Raw genomic sequence first — 20,926 nt, forward strand, 5'->3', positions numbered from 1 at the left:
ATCGAGAGAGTGTAGGTAATAGTGGGTGTCTTCCAGAGCGTTAGGAAAGAATACAGATAAGATGAGTGTTTGGGAGCGGAGAAACAAAGAAACCACTTTGGGAAGGAAGACGACTTCTGAACTGAGTACCACTTTGTCCCGGTGGAAAATCAGGTAAGGAGAAATCTACTTGGAGATCCCGGAACTTGCTGACACGTCTCACCAAGGTGATGGCAACCATAAAGGCTACTTTAAGGACAGTAGGTCCAAAGAAGTAGTCGCCAGGGGATCGAAAGGGGGCCCCAAGAGGCAAGCAAGTACAAGCTAAAGGTCCCAAGCAGGTGCCATGACTGGGTCATCGGGGTGAAGTTGTGTTAGGCTTTTCAGGAAGTGCTTTATTGTGGAGTTACGGAACCACGAAGCGGCGTTCAGAAGGGAATTCGTCACAATGGCTGTGAGATGGACTCTGACTGAGGAAATCTTCAACCCAGACTCCTTTAAGAGTAATAGGCAGGCACAGACATCAGCAGGAGAGCTAAGTAGGAGAAGTGTTCCCAGAACGTAGAAATGCATCCATTTATGTTGATAGGATTTTAATGTTGCCGGTTTCCTGGCTGCTATGAGGACAAGTTGTAGATCCTTGCAGAAAGTGGGCACATCCACCATGCAGTGAGGTGCAACCTCTGGAGATGGAGGCAACCAAACGAATGAGTGAGCAGGTGAAGAAACATGGGAAGCCCAAGATGGCATCCCACTGAGAGCTGAACTAGGCGAGGGAACCACAGACGACTGGGCCACCGGGGGTTATGGGGATACACACCAGTTACTCTTGTTATATTTTGTGGAGATCCCTGGGAATGAGAGGGATGGCGGGGGGGGGGGCACAGATAAGAAGAGGCGCCCGTCCAGTCCAGGGCAAAGGCATCCCCTAGCAGGTGTCTGCCCTTTCCTGCTCTGAAGCAGTACTGGTGAAGCAGGGGGATTAGAAGCCCTGTGTGGTTGGGTTTGACACCAGTTCTATGGCTTATTTGTTGAGAATAGAGACAACCTCTTCCAGCAGGTCTGCAGTGGGAATCATTGTGATGGGTGGTATATATGAGCCAGCGTGGTATAGTGGTTAGAGTGCTGGACTAGGACCGGGAAGACCCGAGTTCAAATCCCCATTCAGCCATAATATTTGCTGGGTGACTATGGGCCACTTCATTCTCAACCTAACCTACTTCACAGGGTTGTTGTGAGGAGAAACTTAAGTATGTAGTACACTGCTCTGGGCTCCTTGGAGGAAGAGCGGGATATAAAATGTAAACAACAACAACTGGTGTGGAAGAGGGTATAGAAGAAAACTCCAACAACAACAAGTGGTGTGGAAGAGGGTATAGAAGAAAACTCCAGCACATATCCAATGCTTATGATTGTGAGGACCCACAAATCTGATGTAATGGCTTCCCCTGCGGGAAGATAGGAGGATAAGTAGGTCCCCAGTCTGCACTGGATGAGGCAGTCATGGTTTCTTGGGGAAGGTAGCTGATTGGCAATATTTTGAGGGTAGAGGCCAATGATTGTGATTAGGCCGTCTCATCCTATAGGGCTGGTAACAAGGTGCTTGAAAGGAATGATCTGTGGGTTGGAATTGGGTGGAGGGGCTTTGTGGCTAGCTGCAGGTCCATTTGCTGGATCTACTGGTCGTGGAGGAGGAAGATTGGTAACTCATCAAGCGAGCAGTGTTGAATACATTGGATCTTCTGTAGGGTTTCATCAGTCAAAGGGGATATTTGGAAGCGAGCATTATACGGCAGTCCTGAAGAATGAAATCAGGTGTGGCAATGAATTGCTATAGAAGTGGCCATGACCTTGGATGCACATTCAGCCAAATGCCTTGTGAAATATAACTCCTACTTAGCTAGGTGAGCAAGTTCTCCAAGGAACACCTTGGCTGGTTCTTTTTTGTCAGGAGGAAGGTGATCCAGGAATGGAGACAGGCAGACAGGATAGTTGATAGTGTCCTTGCTGGCCATATGCAAGGAGTTTGACAAAATTGAAAGTTTGTCCCCCTGGTGAAGGGGTGGGGGTGGTCATGGAATAAAACTGAAATGCAAACTGATAAAGAGAGATTGAACAAAAAGTAAGTTAGAACTAATAAGATAGGGAGAAGGAGAAAAGGAGATTAAATGATTGTTTTTCCCCAAAAGCTCTGAGCAACTCACGATGATATCGATCTGTCGACAGAAGAAGAAAGATTGTAAGAGGGAAGCCAGGCACATGCGCACAGCACCAGGAGGGGTGGAACTACTGCCAAAACGCCAGAGAGCAATTCAGCTTGGAGGAACTCCACTGTCATCTCTGTGCAGGTGCAAAGCCCATTTGTGAAGAGCAAAGAGACCACACTGACAAACAGTTGCTCTTCTTTCTAATACCCCTTCTAAATATAAGAATCACCAGTTTAAAAACTGTTTTGCTCAGTTAGCTAGGGTTAGCATTAGCTCCCAAGTTGCTCCTTTCATTTCTTGTTGGAAAGAGTGCACAGAGGCCAAACACACAATATATATTCTCTATTTGTAATAGACCAAATTCCTGTTCTTCTCAATATCCCTACAAATGGTTTTGTGCATAAGTAGTACCCCAAGGATATTACAAATGTACTGCATTAATCTGGTTTTGGGCTAAGTAACCCAAATTACCCATACACTTTAAAAACCTGGAATTGCATTAAGCACACCAACTGCAAAGCAAAAAATCCCTTCTTTACTATTCAGCTATTTATGGGAAGGAATAAAACAAAGGTGGTACTGGAGTAATGTTACTACGTAAGCTATATTACAAATATACAAAAGATATTATGTGTTCAGCCTCTATGCTCTTTTCTCACAAGATATTGAAAGTCTGGTCTATAGATCTATCTCTATGCTCCTCTCTAACAAAATACTGAGTCTGTATTGATCTTTCTCACACAGGGTACAATCTACACCAATTCTTTCTGAGGGTTAAGGTGCTGCTTCTTACCTTTAACTTCTAAATGGGCTAACTTGTTCCATATATTGTCCTCCCCATCCCCCAACAAAGAGAGAGAGAGAGAGAGAGAGAGAGAGAGAGAGAGAACGAACACGGGGCTTTTTCCATTGTGGTACCCCAACCATGGAATGTCCTTCCCAAGAGACTCATTTGGTCCTAATATTGAATATTTTCAGCCATCTGGCAAAAACTTTTGTATTGTGGATTTAGAATTGATTGGTTGATGGTTCTTATGGCCTTCTCTTTGCTATTTTTATTGCTCTGATGGTGCTATGCTTCTTTATTGCTTTTTACTTGCTGATATGCCTTTTGTTTATCGCTCTGATGATTTGATGTTTTGCTAATTTTGCAGTCAGCCACTTTGATTTCTTCTGAAGAGAAAATTTTAAAATATAAAAACACAAATACGCTGATAAGAAAAGAAGCCTTGATTACTAATTTTCTTTGCTATTTGGCAGTTCTTCCTAAGCAGCGAATGAGCAATTTAAATGTTCCAACACACACAACACAGTAGCATGGTCATCACTTGTAACGGACTATGTGGAAGCTGCTCTATGCAGCAAGTCATATGTGAAGTTCACTGCATGGTTCTGGCACTTTTCACCACATTGCTACCAGCCTCCTTTCACAATCTGATTAGTAAAAATTGGCAGAATCATGTGGCAAGCTTCACCACATGTCTGCTGTGTCACTTGGGAGATGCCTGCATTCATTTGTGTTATAAGTAACAAACATGCCACTGTCAGCATGCCTGAAGCTTGCGCTTAGTCACCAACTCACTACAATAGTTTCCTTTGCTCTGCCAAGCAGTACAAACAAGTTAGCCATTAAACAATATTCCGAATAAGATCCAGATTCTAAGATCAGATCATGATTAATACATTTTAAAAATAGTTTGTGTGAATGCAAGTATTTATCATGAAAAAATCCCATAAATTTCAATGCTGATTGAAAATCTCTAATAATCCAAGCTTTGCATACTACCACATTCGGAATATGTGCCCGATTTAGAGATTTTAAAATTCTGCGAGATTTCCACAGTCATTCATGAGATAGGAGATCTGGTATCTCAGCTCAAAGTTTGGCAGTAGCTAACTATCCAGAATCTCAGAGTACTGTTGCATCCTTCATATACAAGAAAACTCTTGCTCACAGTAATCGCCAAAAATAGAAGATCAAGATATATATATATATTTTAATCCAACTTCATACCTGTAAGATCCATAGGAACCACCCTGCAAAACATGCTACTTTTTTAAAAAAAACAGCACCACAACCAAATATGTTTTGTTATATAAATGCTAGGTTAATTATTTCTAATCAATGAAAAACTAAAACAAAGAAATATTCTTCCCAAGATGAACAACCAATTTCAAATAGCAGAAAGAAAATATGAGAGCGTTAACAAGAATTTTTAAATTTTAACATGCTTCTTGTTAATATTTAAATAATTTCACACAGTTAAAAGTGTCTGGATAGCACCATATTCAATCGACAACCAAATCCTATACATACCTGTAGAAACTGGCACAAATAGGTTTTCTGCAATAGCTACTGCAACATCTTGTATAGGCAAACAAAGAAGAACAGGACAACTTTTCTTGCTCATCTAGTTATATCCAGCTAATCATCTGTTCGTAACAGACTATGAGGTCATCACACACTTAATGTAGGGCAATTATCTCCTGATGGCTCTGTTAAGAGTATACCCTGTTTGGGAGCCCCAGCAGCACCCCTGTATATGATTTCGAACTACAGGCTTGTACTTTCCATTTTGATTATCTTGGTTTAGCAGGGAGAGAATAACTGACCCTATCCACCCCCAGCACAGTACCTCCAGTGACTATTGCTGGTGTCTATCTTACAGGTGAAACTCGGAAAATTAGAATATCGTGCAAAAGTCCATTAATTTCAGTAATGCAAATTAAAAGGTGAAACTGATATATGAGACAGATGCATTACACGCAAAGCGAGATAAGTCAAGCCTTAATTTGTTATAATTGTGATGATCATGGCGTACAGCTCATGAAAACCCCAAATCCACAATCTCAGAAAATTAGATTACTACATGGAACCAAGAAGACAAGGATTGAAGAATAGAACAATATCGGACCTCTGAAAAGTATAAGCATGCATATGTATTCAGTACTTGGTTTGGGCCCCTTTTGCAGCAATTACTGCCTCAATGCGGCGTGGCATGGATGCTATCAGCCTGTGGCACTGATGAGGTATTATGGAAGACCAGGATGCTTCATTAGCAGCCTTCAGCAATTCTGCATTGCTTGGTCTCATGTCTCTCATCCTTCTCTTGGCAATGCCCCATAGATTCTCTATGGGGTCAGGTCAGGCGAGTTTGCTGGCCAATCAAGCACAGTACACTGTATACTTTTCAGAGGTCCGATATTGTTCTATTCTTCAATCCTTGTCTTATTGGTTCCATGCAATATTCTAATTTTCTGAGAGTGTGGATTTGGGGTTTTCATGAGCTGTACGCCATGATCATCACAATTATAACAAATTAAGGCTTGACTTATCTCGCTTTGCATGTAATGCGTCTGTCTCATATATCAGTTTCACCTTTTAATTTGCATTACTGAAATTAATGGACTTTTGCACAATATTCTAATTTTCCGAGTTTTACCTGTATGTTTCTTTTTAGGTTCTGAGCCCTTCGGGGACAGGGTTCCATTTTATTTATTTGTTATTTCTCTATGTAAAGCACTTTGGAAACTTTTGTTGAAAAGCGGTATATAAATATTTTTTTGTTGTTCTTTGTGATCTCCTCTCTATTTAAGCACAGATGAGGATGCTGAAGTAGACATAATGAACAAGAAGTTATTCTGCGTGCTGCCCTGAGATTGTGGAATGCACTCCCTGCTGAGTTACAATCCCCCTATCTCTGGCTATTTTAAAAAAACATTTGAAAACCCTTTTTTAACCCAATCCTTCTCAGGTTTTAAATTAAAAAATACTGTTAATTTTATGGTTTATAAATTATTGTATTGTTTTAACTTTTATATGTGTTATATGTTGAAATGTTTTAACTTTATATGTGTTTTAATTGTTGTTAGCCACCCAGAGACATAAGTTTGGGTGGGGTATAAATTTAATAAATATATAAATAATAAAAGGAGTACCCATGAACTCCCCTCTATGTTGGCACAAAAGATTAGCCTTCTGAGCTAATCACTTTCCCAGGAAGGAACCGATGAGACTGCAGGAGGCTCATCTCTCTGACCCAAGCGTGCACAACTCAAATGACCTGGTGGTCCAAAACTGACCGTGACTTGGCTCATGGGGACTGAGATCAATTTTTAGGGTGCTGATTATTAAAGTAAAAACTTAATATCAATTAATTAAATCAAATTAAAGTGAAATTAATTAAAATGAGTTTAATCAAAAATTAACTTTTGAAGATTAATTTAAATGAAAACAAAATAAATTGAATTAAAAATTCTAATAAAATATACACAATACAATCTGTACAAAAACATAATAATATGCATTGTTCTTCCTTTTCACCTCCGCCAAATCATCACATTTAACATGGAGCACTTCTAAGGAAAAAATTTAGAGATGTTTTTGATATGAAGATTACACTTTGATCCCTCACTATACAGGCTTTTATGAGAGGAAAAGAGAGAAGTGATATGGGGGGGAAAGAGGGAAAGAATGGGGGAGGCCTGGCTTGGGGGGGGAGAGAGAGAGTGCGCGCAAGAGAGAGAGAGAGAATGGGGCAGGCTTGGCTTGAGAGAGAGAGAAAGAGGGACAGAAAAAGGCAAAGGGGATGGGGCAGGCTTGGGAGATGGAGAGGGAGAGGGATGGAAAGAATGGGTAGGTTTGGCTTGAGGGGGGGAAGTGGATGGAGAGGGCTTGAGGAGAGAGAGAAAGAAAGAGAGAAAGAGTTAAAGAAAGGAAGAGATGGAAAGAGAATGGGTAGGTTTGGCTAGAGAGAGAGAGAACAAGTTTTAAAAGGAATTGATGGAAAGAGCCACCCCACCGCGCCACACCTTGCACTGCTTGCCGCTTGCCGTCCCCTGCCACGAACCTCCACATTGTTTTTCAATTCCAATTCCAGCCAACATGTGGCCAATGAGATGGCTTGGGATGGCTGCCTGTGGTGCGGGAGGAGCCAGTAGTTCTCCCCCACCTCCAGCGGCTGACACCTGAGCGACGCTGTGGCCTGCAGTTTGGCGCAATGTCTCTTCCCAACTACGAGGCATGCCGAACAGCAGGCCACGGCATTGCTCTGGTATTCCTCACTGGCAGGGGTGGGGTAGAAGGACTACTGGCTCATACACATCCCAGCAGCCATCCCCTCGGCAGCTGAAATTGGAATAATTTTTTTTAAAAAGCACTCTGAGGTTCGTGGCAGGGAGAGGCAAGCACAATAGCCCCGCGGGCCAAGCAAAAAGGCCTCACTGGCCCAATGTGGCCCGAATGTTGTGCAGGCCTACTCTGACCCAAGCGTTAATGGCTGGCATGAAGTATGGGAAACATGCTCATTATGGTAAAGAAATCAGTTATCTTTTCCTCAAAGATAACCTTACACGTGATACATCCCAAGTCCACCTATTCAACGTTTTTACATACAGGTTGTCTAAGAGCTCTCGAGCACACCCACCTAGAACAGAACAGGACAAAATATATTCTTTTGTCCACCACAGATATCACCCTCATAACCAACGAGGTGTGGTCAGCGTTTGGCCCCAAGGCAGACCAATGCCTATCTGTATCACAGACACCATCAAGCAGTATGTCTTTTCTCTGGATTGTGTACATCTGGATGAGACGCATGTACACGTGTCTTGGCACCAGCTATTCCATCTGGCTGTACCTTACCCCTTCCGCCTGTCCCACTTTCTACCTCCAGGTTGGCCCTGTCTCCAGGCCCAATCTGAGCAGCATGCTTGGCTGCATTAGGAAACTGGTCTCTTGGGATCAGACCACCTTTAGACTCTTACTGGCTTCCTGACCCATGAGTGGCACATGGGTCCCCACTCTTGCATCCCGTTTTCCTGCTTGTTCCTGGAGAGAAGGGTCCCTCAACGCCAGCTGAGCAACCAGTGTCTGACACACCATCGGAAAAGTATATTACACTTCTGCTCCAAACTCTTTTGCTCCCTCTTGTCCTCTTTTAAGTTAAAGCTATTCTTTTGGGGCCTGTTTCTCTGGTCAGCCTTGATTGCAATTTGGACATCAAGCTAACACACGTCTTTGTGAGCTTCAATTTAATATTATTGGTTTTATTAGCCTTATTAGTTAATATTGTGTTGCTTATTATTCAAGATTTCCTTTCTGTACCCCTAAAACCCTAAATAAACCTGATTATATTCGATTTCAAAACTGTCAGTAATTTCCAAGACCGAAGCTTTGCACAGATTTATTCTGCTCACTCTAGATTTGCCAATTTCACAAACTCAAGCTATATATAGCAATGTATTGCTTGTATATAATACATACCTCTCCAAGAGCTTCATAGCGTTTTTGGTTCCATCTATGCAGATCTTCACGGTAGTTGAAAACAAAAGGCTCCCCAGTTTTTGTATGCCTTAACTGTCCCTCTACAAAAACAAACATGAGATTTAACACATTTAAGAGTTCCAGATGTAGAAATAATGACTGACTATAGAAAAAGAAAAACTGTCATCCACACAAAAGTATTCTCGTATTTACACACTTATTCCACACACCCAAATAATGAATTCAATCAAAGAAATGATAGATCAAGTACAACCACACATTTCTAGATCTGATTAACATCAGGTATGGTCCCAAAGAATATAAAAGGCTTTAAGAAAAAAAGAATTCACGCTAGCAATTGTTCTGCAGTGTGGATCTTATAAGCTGGGGTCAAGAAATGGTGGCTCAGTTCACCAGACAAAATACTTTATTCATCAAATGGTTCCTTGAGCTACGGTGGGACATTACTTGTCAGGATTTCCCGCCCCCCCCCCCACTCAGTCATCATTTTTCACTCATCATGGACTAGTAGACTAGTGGATTTCCTGAGCCCTACTTATAGAACTCCCTGATGATACCATATCAGGCTGCTATGCATCAACTACGTACAGGTTTTCCTACTTCTGTGCACTTTCTCATTGAAAAAATATTGTGTGCAAAACACACTGCACTTAACTGGCACATTGCATTAACACTCTCTCTCAGGGAAAGGTTAGGAAGTTTTGAACCATGAGACTATTGAAATGCTGTAGTACCCCATCTTAGTGCAAGTTAACTTTTTTTTTCTTACATTATTGTTTTATTTTTAACATGAAGTAGTTCATTATCACTGATCAGAAACAAGCTCAAGATAGAAACTATATACACCGACACAGACAAGATCAACAGATTGTATCCTTCCCTCTTCTGCTGACCTAACTAAAATTGTACTAGTCTAAACCCAATGTTTGCTCCCCCAAAAAACATAGCATATTTTACCCCCAAAATGTAGTTGAAAATTGAGCACAATTGCACAATTGAAATAGTAGACAGCATGCTTCCCCAACCCCGCTTGTCCACATCGAGACCCGGAGTTTTGCCACAGGAGCACAACCAGCAGCAGAATTAAGTGTCTTGGTGCCTGAGAGGGAAAATCTGGTCTCAAATATGTATAGCAGGAACTTGACCAGTGGAAATGCCACCTGGAGATGGCAGGCTCTCCCACTGCTGGGTTAGCTTGAGTCCTAAAGGAAGCCCAAGTACTGATGGACAAAGAAAATGTTTATGACCCAAAAGCATTCAAGGCACTTCAAAATGTAATCAGCCTCAGGAAAAACAGGTTGCTCACCTATAACCATTAGTCTGGTAGTGATCCGTTGCAGTCATAAGAATGGGTTCTGCCCATGTGCAGGACCATTCAGGCAGAATTGACTAGCTCCTCAAAGATCTGCCCCCTGCATGTAGTGCAGTTGCTTAGTTTGGGAGGGCTAGTGTTTTCTCCTCAGTTCCTGAAGGACCAACATTTGGATGCAATCATCGTATGGAACCAGTCCATAGTTCAACAAGGTAAGTAGCAGTGCATGTTCTATAAACATAAGTACCAAAAAATACCTTTGCATACTGCAGCAAGGCTGGCAGGAGAGTCTTATGACTGCAATGAATCACAACCAGATCAATGGTTATAGGTGAGCAACCTGTTTATCTGGATCATGATCTGTTGCAACCATTAGAATGGGTGACTAACAAGCTGTCAGTCTGGAGACAGGTGAAGTATGCTTAAGGTAAGACCCTTTTTAGCACACCCCTCCCAAATTTGGCCTGAGCTGCAGAGTGAACATCCAAATTGTCATGCTTGGCAGAAGTATGCTCAGAAGACCAGACAGCTGCAGTGCAAATGTCCCTGAGTTTGATACCAGCCATATGGGCTGCAGAGATAGCATAAGCTCTGGTAGAGTAGACCTGTATAGTTTTAGTAGGCTCCACCTCTTGATGTTTATAGGCCAGCAAAATGAATTCCACAATCCAATGGGATAGTTTTTGTCTGGAAATCTGGCAACCTAACACCTTGCCCTTGTAACCCACGGATTGGCATTTTGTTTTCCTATAGGGCTTGGTCAGCTGCAGGTAGAACAAGAGTGCATGCCTCACATCCACAGAATGCAAGGAACGCTCCAGAGCCGTTGTTGAATTTCGAAAAAAGGTAGGCAAAACAATGTCACTGTTGTATGGAAGTCAGTAACTATTTTAGGTCTAGATTAGGGCAAAGCACTACCCTATCCTCAGAAGATTTAGAGTAGGGGATGTCAATGCTATAGGGCTTGGTCAGCTGCAGGTAGAACAAGAGTGCATGCCTCACATCCACAGAATGCAAGGAACGCTCCAGAGCCGTTGTTGAATTTCGAAAAAAGGTAGGCAAAACAATGTCACTGTTGTATGGAAGTCAGTAACTATTTTAGGTCTAGATTAGGGCAAAGCACTACCCTATCCTCAGAAGATTTAGTGTAGGGGATGTCAATGCGCAGATCATTTAGTTCACTGACTCAACAAGCTGACTTTATGGCTAATAGAAAAGCCATTTTTAGTGTTACAAGTTTAGGAAAAGCCATAGCCATGGGCTCAAAGGGAGGCTCTGTTAAAGCAGACAAAACGAGGACAGGCGCCATTGTTCAGTGGGCCATCAAATAGGTTACTGAGGCCCTTTAGGAAGCTCTTAAGAGTCCGGGTGTGAGAAAACCATCTTTCTGTCCCATCCGGGGTGACTAGCAGAAATAGCAGCCAGATGAACTTTGACAGAAATGGCCAACTTCTGCTTCAGGGCAATGTACAGTTGAAACCCATGTTTCGGTGCATACAACCTAAATTGCTTCCATTTGCTGTTATAGTTGACTCGAACGGATTTATTCTTTCTTTCTTTTTTTTTCACGTTTGTTGAGGAGTATATCACTTAAGAGCCTATCCTCCAAGCAGTCAGATTGAGAGTTCTGAGGTCGGGATGATGGAGCCTTCTGTCCTCCTGAGTTAGAAGATCTTCGTGTTGAGGTAGACATCTGTGGTGATGCTTCGACAGTCTGAGTGCCTGTTGAAATCATGGCTGTCATAGCCACCATGGAGCAATCAATATACAATTTGCAGCCTCCTGTAGAATTTTGGCCAGGACCCTGTTCAGCAGAGGTAAGGAGAGAAAATGTACAGAAACTTTTGCCCCAGTAGAATTGGAAAGCATCACCTCTGGAGTCACGGCCGATGCCGGTCCTTGAGCAGTACTGGGGGACTTCTTGTTGCTGTTGCGAACAAGTTGGTTTCTGGCATCCCCCAGGTTTTGAACAGCAGTTGAAGATTTCCCATTCGTGCTGTTGTAGAAAATGTTGTAACCTGCTGAAATGATCTGCTAGGGTGTTTTCCACACCTTTGATATGGATGGTGGTTAGGGTCATCGGTTGGGCAATGGTCCAGTTCAAAATCTGCAGGCTTGGCGTGCAAAGTCGCGGGACACAGTCCCTCCCTGGCGGTTTAGGTAGGCAATTGCCATGATGTTGTCTGGGCCGATTTGAACTACTTTGCCAGCCAGCGACAGTTGAAAAGGCTTGAGGACCTGAAATAATGCCAGCAGCTCCACAGGCCCTGTGTGTGGTCTCCACAATGAGTCCCCCAGACTTGCATAGAGACATCCATCGTGACCCAGGCGGATGGCTGGGTACTTCGAAGGGGACTCCCGTGAGAAGGTTGTTCTTAGAATCGAAGAATCGGCAGGTATACTGGCTGAGCGAGGGCTGCAGAATTAAATAATTTGTAGACAGATTTATCTACATCTTGAGCTTGCCTTTTTAACTCCAAGCAAAGTGCAGAAGCCATTTCAGAAATTTGTTTGTGTTAAGACCGCACCTCCTCATTTGGAGACACGTTATGCCCGGCACCATCTTAACCTGAAGGTTGTTGGGATGATAAGAGCAAGAGGTGTCACTAGAAGATGAGTCAAAGTCATAATCATCTGTCAAAATGGCAGCACAAGGCCCTGAAGGGGCTGAGCCCATGTCCCTAGGAGCTGTTTGAGTCACAGATGTAGTGGTGGTAAGTGTTGCCATTTTGGTAGGCTGAGTTTTTTGAGGATGCGACTTAGGGACATCAACAATTCGTGTAGCCATACATGTCAAACGAACAGGACATCTAGGCATCAAGGAGTCCTCTTCTGTTCTCGGTGGCGTGACCTGTGTTGACATCGAAACGCCTACTGTGGTCGGAATGGGAAGAGGCACAGCTTGGGTTGACATTGAGACCATCAAGGTGGCAGGCTTAGGCAACTCTGGTGAAGGGATCACTTGTGTAGCAATAGAGACCATCGACACGGAGGATTGATGGCGAGTTTTTCAAAGTCTGTATTCTTGATAATCAGAAGGAAGCCCAAAGAATCACCCCATCAGAATGCCTGAGCCAAGTCTTGTGTGGCCACATCGTCAGTTGGGACTTTCCATGGATGTGGACAGGTTTGCATCTGGAACAGCTGAAAAGCTGACAGCATCGAATGAGTGCTCAGTTAAATTCAGTACGGCAAGGTCCCTGGGGTCCTCGGTATCAAGAATGTAGTTCCATCTTCGTCTGCATTGAGCCCATGGCTTAAGAATCCTAAGAAGGTGGCGGCAAATCCCAACTTTGACTTCAACATCAAGCCCAATGTCGACCTTGGTACCATACCCAATGTTGAGGGTACGGGAGCATCTGCCACAAAATGTGGCATCAGTGTCCCAGGGCGTAAGGGTGTCATCGTATAAGGTGGCTCGCAAATGAAGGGCTCTATTTTTTCTGGTCTGATGGGGAAAGGCGAGGCAAACCTTACAAGTAGAAATGTTGTGCTCTTCACCCAGACAAAGTAAGCAGAGTTTGTGGTCGTCCGATAAGGGGAGTTTTGAATTACAGTGTAGATAACGCTTAAAGTTATTTTTCAAATTCAGAATGAGTAAATAAAATAGAAATAATACTCAAAGCGTTGAGTAAATCGATGTAACAGTCCGAAGTCGTATCTGAGAAATCTGACCGTACGGTAGAACAAAGTTTAAACAAAGAGTAAGAACAGTCTGGTCCAGTATGAGTTCAGAGAGTAATAACACTCTCTCTCTCTCTCTCTCTCTCTCTCTCTCTCTCTCTCTCTCTCTCTCAATATTCACAGGAAAATAATCGATCCAAGGAGCTAACTGTCCGAGGTGCCGACACAATGGTGGTAAAAAAAGAACTGAGGACACAACGCTAGCCCGCCCAAACTAAGCAAGTGCACAATGTGCAGGGGGTGGGGCTAAGCACTCTGAGGAGCTAGTCAATACTGCCCAAATGGTCCCATGCAGGTACAGAACCCATTCTTATGGCTGCAACGGATCACGATCCAGATCTCTCTTTTCAGACTGGGAACAATAGTGCTCTTTTGCCTATTTTTGCAAAATAGGCACTAGAGTCACCTGAATAGGCACTAGAACTATTCCACCACACTTTTTCAATGCCCCCATCACCTGAGCAGAGGATTGCATGTTAAGAGTATTCCCACCTTTGGAGGCCTTAATCTAAGAAAACCCTATAAATGGTTGTCTCCCTTTGGCCAGCATCTCAGCATTCTGGCCAGGATAAGTTCTCCAAGCTAGCTGCCTTGCAGGAATCCAGTGTCCCACACTGCTGGCTACAACACCAGAGTTGCACCCAGCAAAGAACCTTCCCTTGAACTGAAATTAGTAGGCTGCCAAGCTCCAGTTCAAAAACTGGGTCACAGAATCCAGAAGTACTCAAAGTCACCAGCTTTGGATGTGCCTTGATTGAGACACCGGATGTACTGACCCAGCGGTTCTCAACAACTGGAGTCCTTGAGAAAATTCCCTGCGTCAGATTTCTGTGAGATTATACTTGTGCTTTGCCTGCCTGCAAATTCCAGAACTCCCTGAGTAGAAAACCCAGCAAGTACCCTTTTGAAGAGAAGACCCTCCCAAGGCAGGGTTTTCACAAGTTTAGCTCTTGCGCCTGACTACTTGGGGTCAGCTCAGTGCTCCCACAGACTGCTGTAAACTCATGTAGAGCTACAGTCTTGGATGTTTTCTTTGTCCTCCACTGGGAAAACCGAACAAGGTTTTCTCACAGGTGGGAAGCACCCTTGGTGCTGCACATGAGATAACAAATTAAGGACAGGTAAACACAATTTTCTCTCTGCTTCTGACACACCCTATCCTCTCTCCCTCCCATACTTTCACTTGCCCACTTAATGTTCCTTCCCTTGCTCCTTCATCTCTTTTGCTTGCTCACATAATCATTTTTGTTATACTGTTGGCTGCATAACCTCAGGCAATTTTTATATTCTTAACATTGCCAATGTTGACAAATACTCCCAATCCTGCATTGTGCTTTTATTATTTCAATAAATTTCATTCCTTGATTCACAAACCTAGTCCAATTCCCTTGCTCCTCTAGGGATACTCCAACATTGATATGTAGCAGCATTCTAATGCACATGTGCACATGTTGCTCCTCTAGGGATACTCCAACATTGATATGTAGCAGCATTCTATTGCACATGTGCAAAACTCAAGCAAAAACATAGTTACAGACATGCTTCTGAGCAACTGTAGTAACACTATTAACCTAAATCCTAAAATATCAATACAAGACAGGTTTTATTATTAGTGGAAGTTTTCACTGGAAGAGACCTTTCTTTTTAACTTTGCCGAAGGTACACTGTTTAGTAAAAGCAAATCCTTTTTGTAAGAACACTATTTGATTGGGCAAGTTCTGAAACCTCACAATAGACATGAAAACTTTATGCTATCATGCTATCTATTTCTTTTGTTTAATGAGAAATTTAACTTCCTCAGCTCTGCCATTACCTCAGTTTCAGTGTGCTTTCCCTCCAATTACTAACCTCCAGGGGAATGCTCTTCCTCGGCTTCATATCCAATAGTTCAGGTCCCAATATCCCTGTCTTCATAACATAATCATACTCTATGCTTCTTCCATGGCTTTTAATACTTAAAATTCTATGCTCAGTTTTAATGCTGGTTATTGGTGGAATTCCTTTCTCCCTAAGGAAATCACAATGTATTGTCTAGTAAGAATTGTAGTATATTTTCAAGTTCTGTAAAGCATAAGCTTAATAGAAATCCCATCTGCTAAAATGTCATTATTGCTTTGCAAATCAGAATATAAGGCACACCTTTCTTCCAAACACAGAATTATGAATTATATGAAAAATCGAGAACAAATGTCAAAAATTCCAAACACGCCAATCTAAGACAAGACTAAAAAAATAAATACATACTGTGTTTGGGGGCATATACCCCACCCACCTGCCTAGAGGTAGCAGTTCATTAGCATCCTGGTTAAGTCAACTGGAAAGCCCACACCCAGCTGTTCCCCACACCTTCCTCAGCTAATGATTAGAAACTCTACTACCCACACCTGTTGCTTGGTACGGAGGGTAGTGGATGCCAAAGAGAAGGGAGAGTGCATATTTTGGCTGTCTGCTTGCACCTGCAAGCAAGTGAGATCCTATAAAAATCCTTCAGTGCAGAGAAGCACTTCCCGGGGCGGGGCAGGGCAGAGCAGAGGATAAACACAAATTGTACACTACAGAGTTCAAGCAATCAGTTGTAAAATATGCTAAAGAAAAAGGCAACAGAACCACAGACCAGGAGCTTTCAGTTGATGAGAAATTGGTCCATGAGTGGAAGAAAGAGGCACTTCATCCAAGGAAAATAGCTCACAGGCAAAGATTGGTAAATGGCTACTTTTGGAAGTGAATCTTAAAAGTTGGGTTCCTGCACAAAGGCAAAGCAAAAGGACAGTTTCAACGTTATCTACCGAATGCATTGGCACAGGAGAGGAGAATATTGGATTTCAGAGGTGGTGGTAATTGGGTGCATAAGTTCATGTGCAATAACACTCTGTCCATTTGTGCAAGATCAACCCTTGGGCAAAAACTGCCAGAGGACTGGGAAGACAAAATTGTGTTATTCCACACGTTTCTTCAGAAACAGTGCAGGGAACACAGCTTAGATCCTGAGGCCATAGTTAACATGGATGAAGTGTCCATGTCTTTTGATGCAATAGAAATACTTCTCTTACCCCATTCATCTATAGCTCAAGTTGCAGGCACAACAGTTTACAAACGTACAAGTTTCACGATTGTGCTGGCGTGGTCTGTAAGTCATTATAGTTTAAAGCCTCTTGTTATACAAATACAAAGACGAATATTTATATAGCGCTTTTCAACAAAAATTCCCAAAGCAGTTTACATAGATATAAATATATTATTTATAATATAGTTTTAGTTATATTCAAGCATGTGACAATGCCTCAGGATATTGGGATTGTTGTGATCTGCAACAAGAAAAGTTGGATAAATGACAAAGTGATGAGAGAGTGGATGGAGCACTGCTTGCAGATCCACCCCACTGGGCTGTTTATGCTGACGTCTTCGCGTACTTATGATGTGATAGCTACTGCACAGGCATCAGTTCAAAAATTAATAAATAAAACTGGGGCACACATTGCTATAATTCCAGGTGGGCTAACAAGCAAGTTGAAGCCGTTGGATATATATGTAAGCCATGCTCTCAAGCCCCCATATAAGAAATGAGTGGATCAGTGGATGACAGAATGTGCACATACACACTCCCTCTGGATGCCAGTGTTCTCATATGTAGAAGTTTGTGACTGGGTAATAAGGGCTTGCAAGGCTGTGAAGATGAGCATGATTTTAGTCTTATCAGATTGGCATGTTTGGAATTAATCTATTTCCTAAGGCGGGGCTACCACAGAGCAATGACATCCTATCATCATCTGATGCAGGCTCCAATGATCCTTTCCTGGAAAATGACATGGATAACACCGTGATTGACTAAGACTTTGCAGCATTCTCTTCATTCAAAAATCTGTTTATGTGAGGAGTGATCTGTTGATGTGTTTTGAGAACTTATTCATTTATTTTAGATTTGCTTCCTATTCAATAATTGTAGCATGCTTCATGAGAAACAGCCTATGTTAATGTCTTGCCAGAAAACCTGCACCCTTTGAAGTCCGTACCCATGTCTTCCATTCACAAAGAATTTGATAACCAATAGGTTAAATAAGCAAAAATACGATATATTTGATACTGACCCAATGCCACTCAGATAGCAGAATTTTCAAATTCTCAATAATACCTCATCAGGAAATGGCATGAACCCCCTACATGCCTGCCTGGAGGCAATAAAGGGCTGGATGAGGGATAACAACTAAGATAGAGGGACTGTTTGTAGAGGGCTGGGACCCAAGAGATGCTTATGATTTGCCTTTTCTGGATGGGGTTACACTCCCCCTGAAAGATCAGGTACACAGTCTGGGAGTGCTCCTTGATCTCAAACTCTCCACGGTCTCTCAGGTTGAGGCAGTGGCCAGGAGTGTTTTTTATCAGCTTCAGCTCATACGCCAAAGTTTCCAATTCTGAAAACAAATGACCTTAAAATAGTGGTAAATATGCTGGTAAGCTCTAGGCTTGACAACTGTAATGCACTCTACGTGGAGCTGCCTTTGTACGTAGTCCAGAAAATAAAATTGGTACGGAATGTAGCAGCCAGATTGGTCTCTGGGTTTACCCCAAGGGACCATATAACACGGATTTTGAAAGAATTGCACTGGCTGCCAATATGTTTCCAAACGAAATACAAAGTGCTGGTTATTACCTATAAAGCCCTCAGCAGCTTGGGTCCAGGGTACTTAAGATAGTGCTTTCTCTGTCATGAATCCTGTCACTTATTAAGATCACCTGGAGAGGTCCAGTTATGGTTGCCACCATCTCATTTGGTGGTGACTCGGGACTGGGCCTTCTCTGTGGCTGCCCCGGGGCTCTGGTACGCTCTCTGCTGAAATAAGAGCACCTCCTTCTCGGTTTTTAGGAAGACCCTGAAAACATACCTGTTTTCCCAGGCTTTTAACTGAAATTTAAATATTAATGTTTTTTATTCAATGAGATTGTTACCACCTGTTTTATGAGTTTTAACTGTTTTATATTGTTATATTTGTTATGTTTTAACTTGTACACCACCTGGAGATTTCTATATCATATTGCAGCATAGCAACATGCTAAATAAATAAATAAATAACTACGATTAATCCATATTTAGGTTTCAACCCATCATCTGTTAGCAATCAGATGTGCACCATTAAATGTGAGGGCTAGAAAACAGAGTAGATTGTACTACTCTAAAAATAAGCTGAAGAGTAAGAGTTGAACATCTCCTTTCAAGACCATCACTTTCATGACACTTTTAGTTTCTAAGTACCTTCCTATGAAAGCCATCAGGGTATTAAAAAGCTAAGTATTGCATAAATGACTATATTTAAAGAAAAGCTTTCCTCCAATAACATTAGAAACTAGAGCATTAGAAACTAGAGTTTTTTATTCAGAGCACAAAAACTCTTCATGCAAGACAGTAATACAACCACTCTCTTTTGCATACCAGATTATTTTAAGGTACAAAATAAGAGGATACTAAGGTGGTACACAACATATACTCCTATCAAACTCAAGGTTACTCAGCTAACTAGTAGCAATGGTTATGACCGATTTCACTTTATTATTTATTATTTATTTAACACATGTTTATGCCACCCAAAACACAAGTCTCTGGGTGGTTTACAACAAAAACTTTCTTATAGAATCAGGATAACTAGAGAAAAGGCTATAATCCTTCCAGTTTTTTAACTGACAATCATTACCAAATTATCAAGATAATTACCAAATTATCTTGAAAGGTATGAACACATGTGCCCCATACAAGGCTGCCTGTGAAAAATGTGCAAGGACTTCAGCTAGTGCAGAATATCATACCTAGCTCTTGAAAGGTGTACATTTCTGGGTGAATACTATATCAGAGCTCTATTTTTAGACCCAGAGATTGTGATTATTATCTAAAAGTCTAGTTTCAAGTCTTCCCAATTAAATGCTCTCAGGTCATGGGGTTGAAAATAGACACTGAGGTGTTGCAACCAGTCAGAATAGACAATACTGGACTAATAGTAGATTCTGTATAATGCAGCACAGAAGACTATGGATGGTATTCACAGTTCCTTCCTCCCAAGTAAGCTTCCTTGTTCTGGAGCAAGGGAAACTGTACGTGCCACCTATGTGTTCTTGGAAGCTTCGTCCCACCCCAGGAATGCCCTTGAGAAAGTGGAATGATCCTTTCCTCAGGCTGCACAAGTTCTTCAGCAAGAGCTAAAGCAGCTCAGAAATTACATTCATTGGTTGAACATGTAAACTCCAATATTTTACCTTGTTAGAAGCTGTTAATCACTGTGATGATTCAGAAGCATTTGAGTATGGCCCTCTCTAAAAGGGCAGATGTATAAGTATCTGTCAAAGGCTAGGCATTAACTGAATACTTCACAGATTCAGAAGGACCCACCCTCAGGAAGGTTCCTTCACATGTTCAAGCTAGAGTCAAAGTAACCTACCCGATGGCTATCATAGGAAATTACCCTAGAAACAAAAACTGTAGTGTCTTGGAATTTGCTTTAAAAGGCAACATTCAACCCTGGAAGAAGAGACGTAAGATATGAGTACATGTACAGTTGCTTTTGGACTAGCACAGGAACTGCATACTTCTCTCATGGCCTGAGCCTGGACCTTTTGGAGTAAACAGCTGAAGCATTACACAGCTTCCCCTCAAAAAGTGGGCAGCTTCTTCTAGAACGTCTTTTTAGGGCTTGGTGGGGACTGCAGTCTTTTCAGCCAAGACAGGCGAGTTTCCCAAGCGTCTCCTTTTAGTGCTTACCTGGAAACTTCATAGTCTGACTAAAATTTTTTAAAAAAACAACAAAAACTAACAACAAGTACAATATAATCTACAATGCAAATAAAAAAGGTATTTTGCAAGAGTGAAAATAGTGTAAGAGGGTGTACATTACATTGCACTATTATTCCAGTGCATTATAAGTAGGATCTATTTTTCCAAAAATATATCTGGCATGCTATATTCTTTTGATCTCTTGTAACACATTACTTTAGTAGTTAAAACTTGTATTCCATACCAATTAAAACCAATCTGTGACAGATGCTAATGTCATATATTTCCAATGCAAACGAATACAGCATTTTGTTTAAAGGGGTTGACAAAGGACACTGATGTACACAATATTGAGTGTATGCAAACCAAAACTATACAAATGAATTCAACTCAGTTCCAGCTGCAACTCCAGTTTTCAAGTGACAATTCCAGAGATGAAAAATCCTTGCAGGACAACAAGAAGTGTCCAGCCTGAGGCTGGTTAATTTCTCTGATTCAGGCCCTTTTGAGCTACCTAGCTTGGACACACAAGTCTCTTTCAAAGTGAACAGCTCATGGCAGACAACATCCAAGGCCTGATTAGTTTCTTAAATGGAATATTTTTTCAGTTTTTAAAAATCCTGATATTTTAAATAAAGGAATCCAAGGTTTTATATTATATTTTTAAATGGAGGTTAAAAACGTAGGAAAGTTGCAAGCTTGTT

General features: G+C 41.9%; 1 protein-coding gene across 6 annotated transcripts in view; it reads right to left on the bottom strand.

Annotated features, from left to right (window-relative positions):
- FAM172A (family with sequence similarity 172 member A) overlaps positions 1-20,926 on the bottom strand; it is a 324,812-nt gene that overhangs the window by 289,182 nt on the left and 14,704 nt on the right. For all 6 annotated transcript variants that reach the window (XM_053293928.1, XM_053293933.1, XM_053293932.1 and 3 more), the window contains one exon: positions 8,452-8,552. In XM_053293928.1, the coding sequence (XP_053149903.1) occupies positions 8,452-8,552 (101 nt within the window). The remainder of the gene's footprint in view (positions 1-8,451; positions 8,553-20,926) is intronic.

This window comes from Hemicordylus capensis, chromosome 2 (assembly GCF_027244095.1).
Source record: "Hemicordylus capensis ecotype Gifberg chromosome 2, rHemCap1.1.pri, whole genome shotgun sequence".
Lineage (NCBI taxonomy): Eukaryota > Metazoa > Chordata > Lepidosauria > Squamata > Cordylidae > Hemicordylus > Hemicordylus capensis.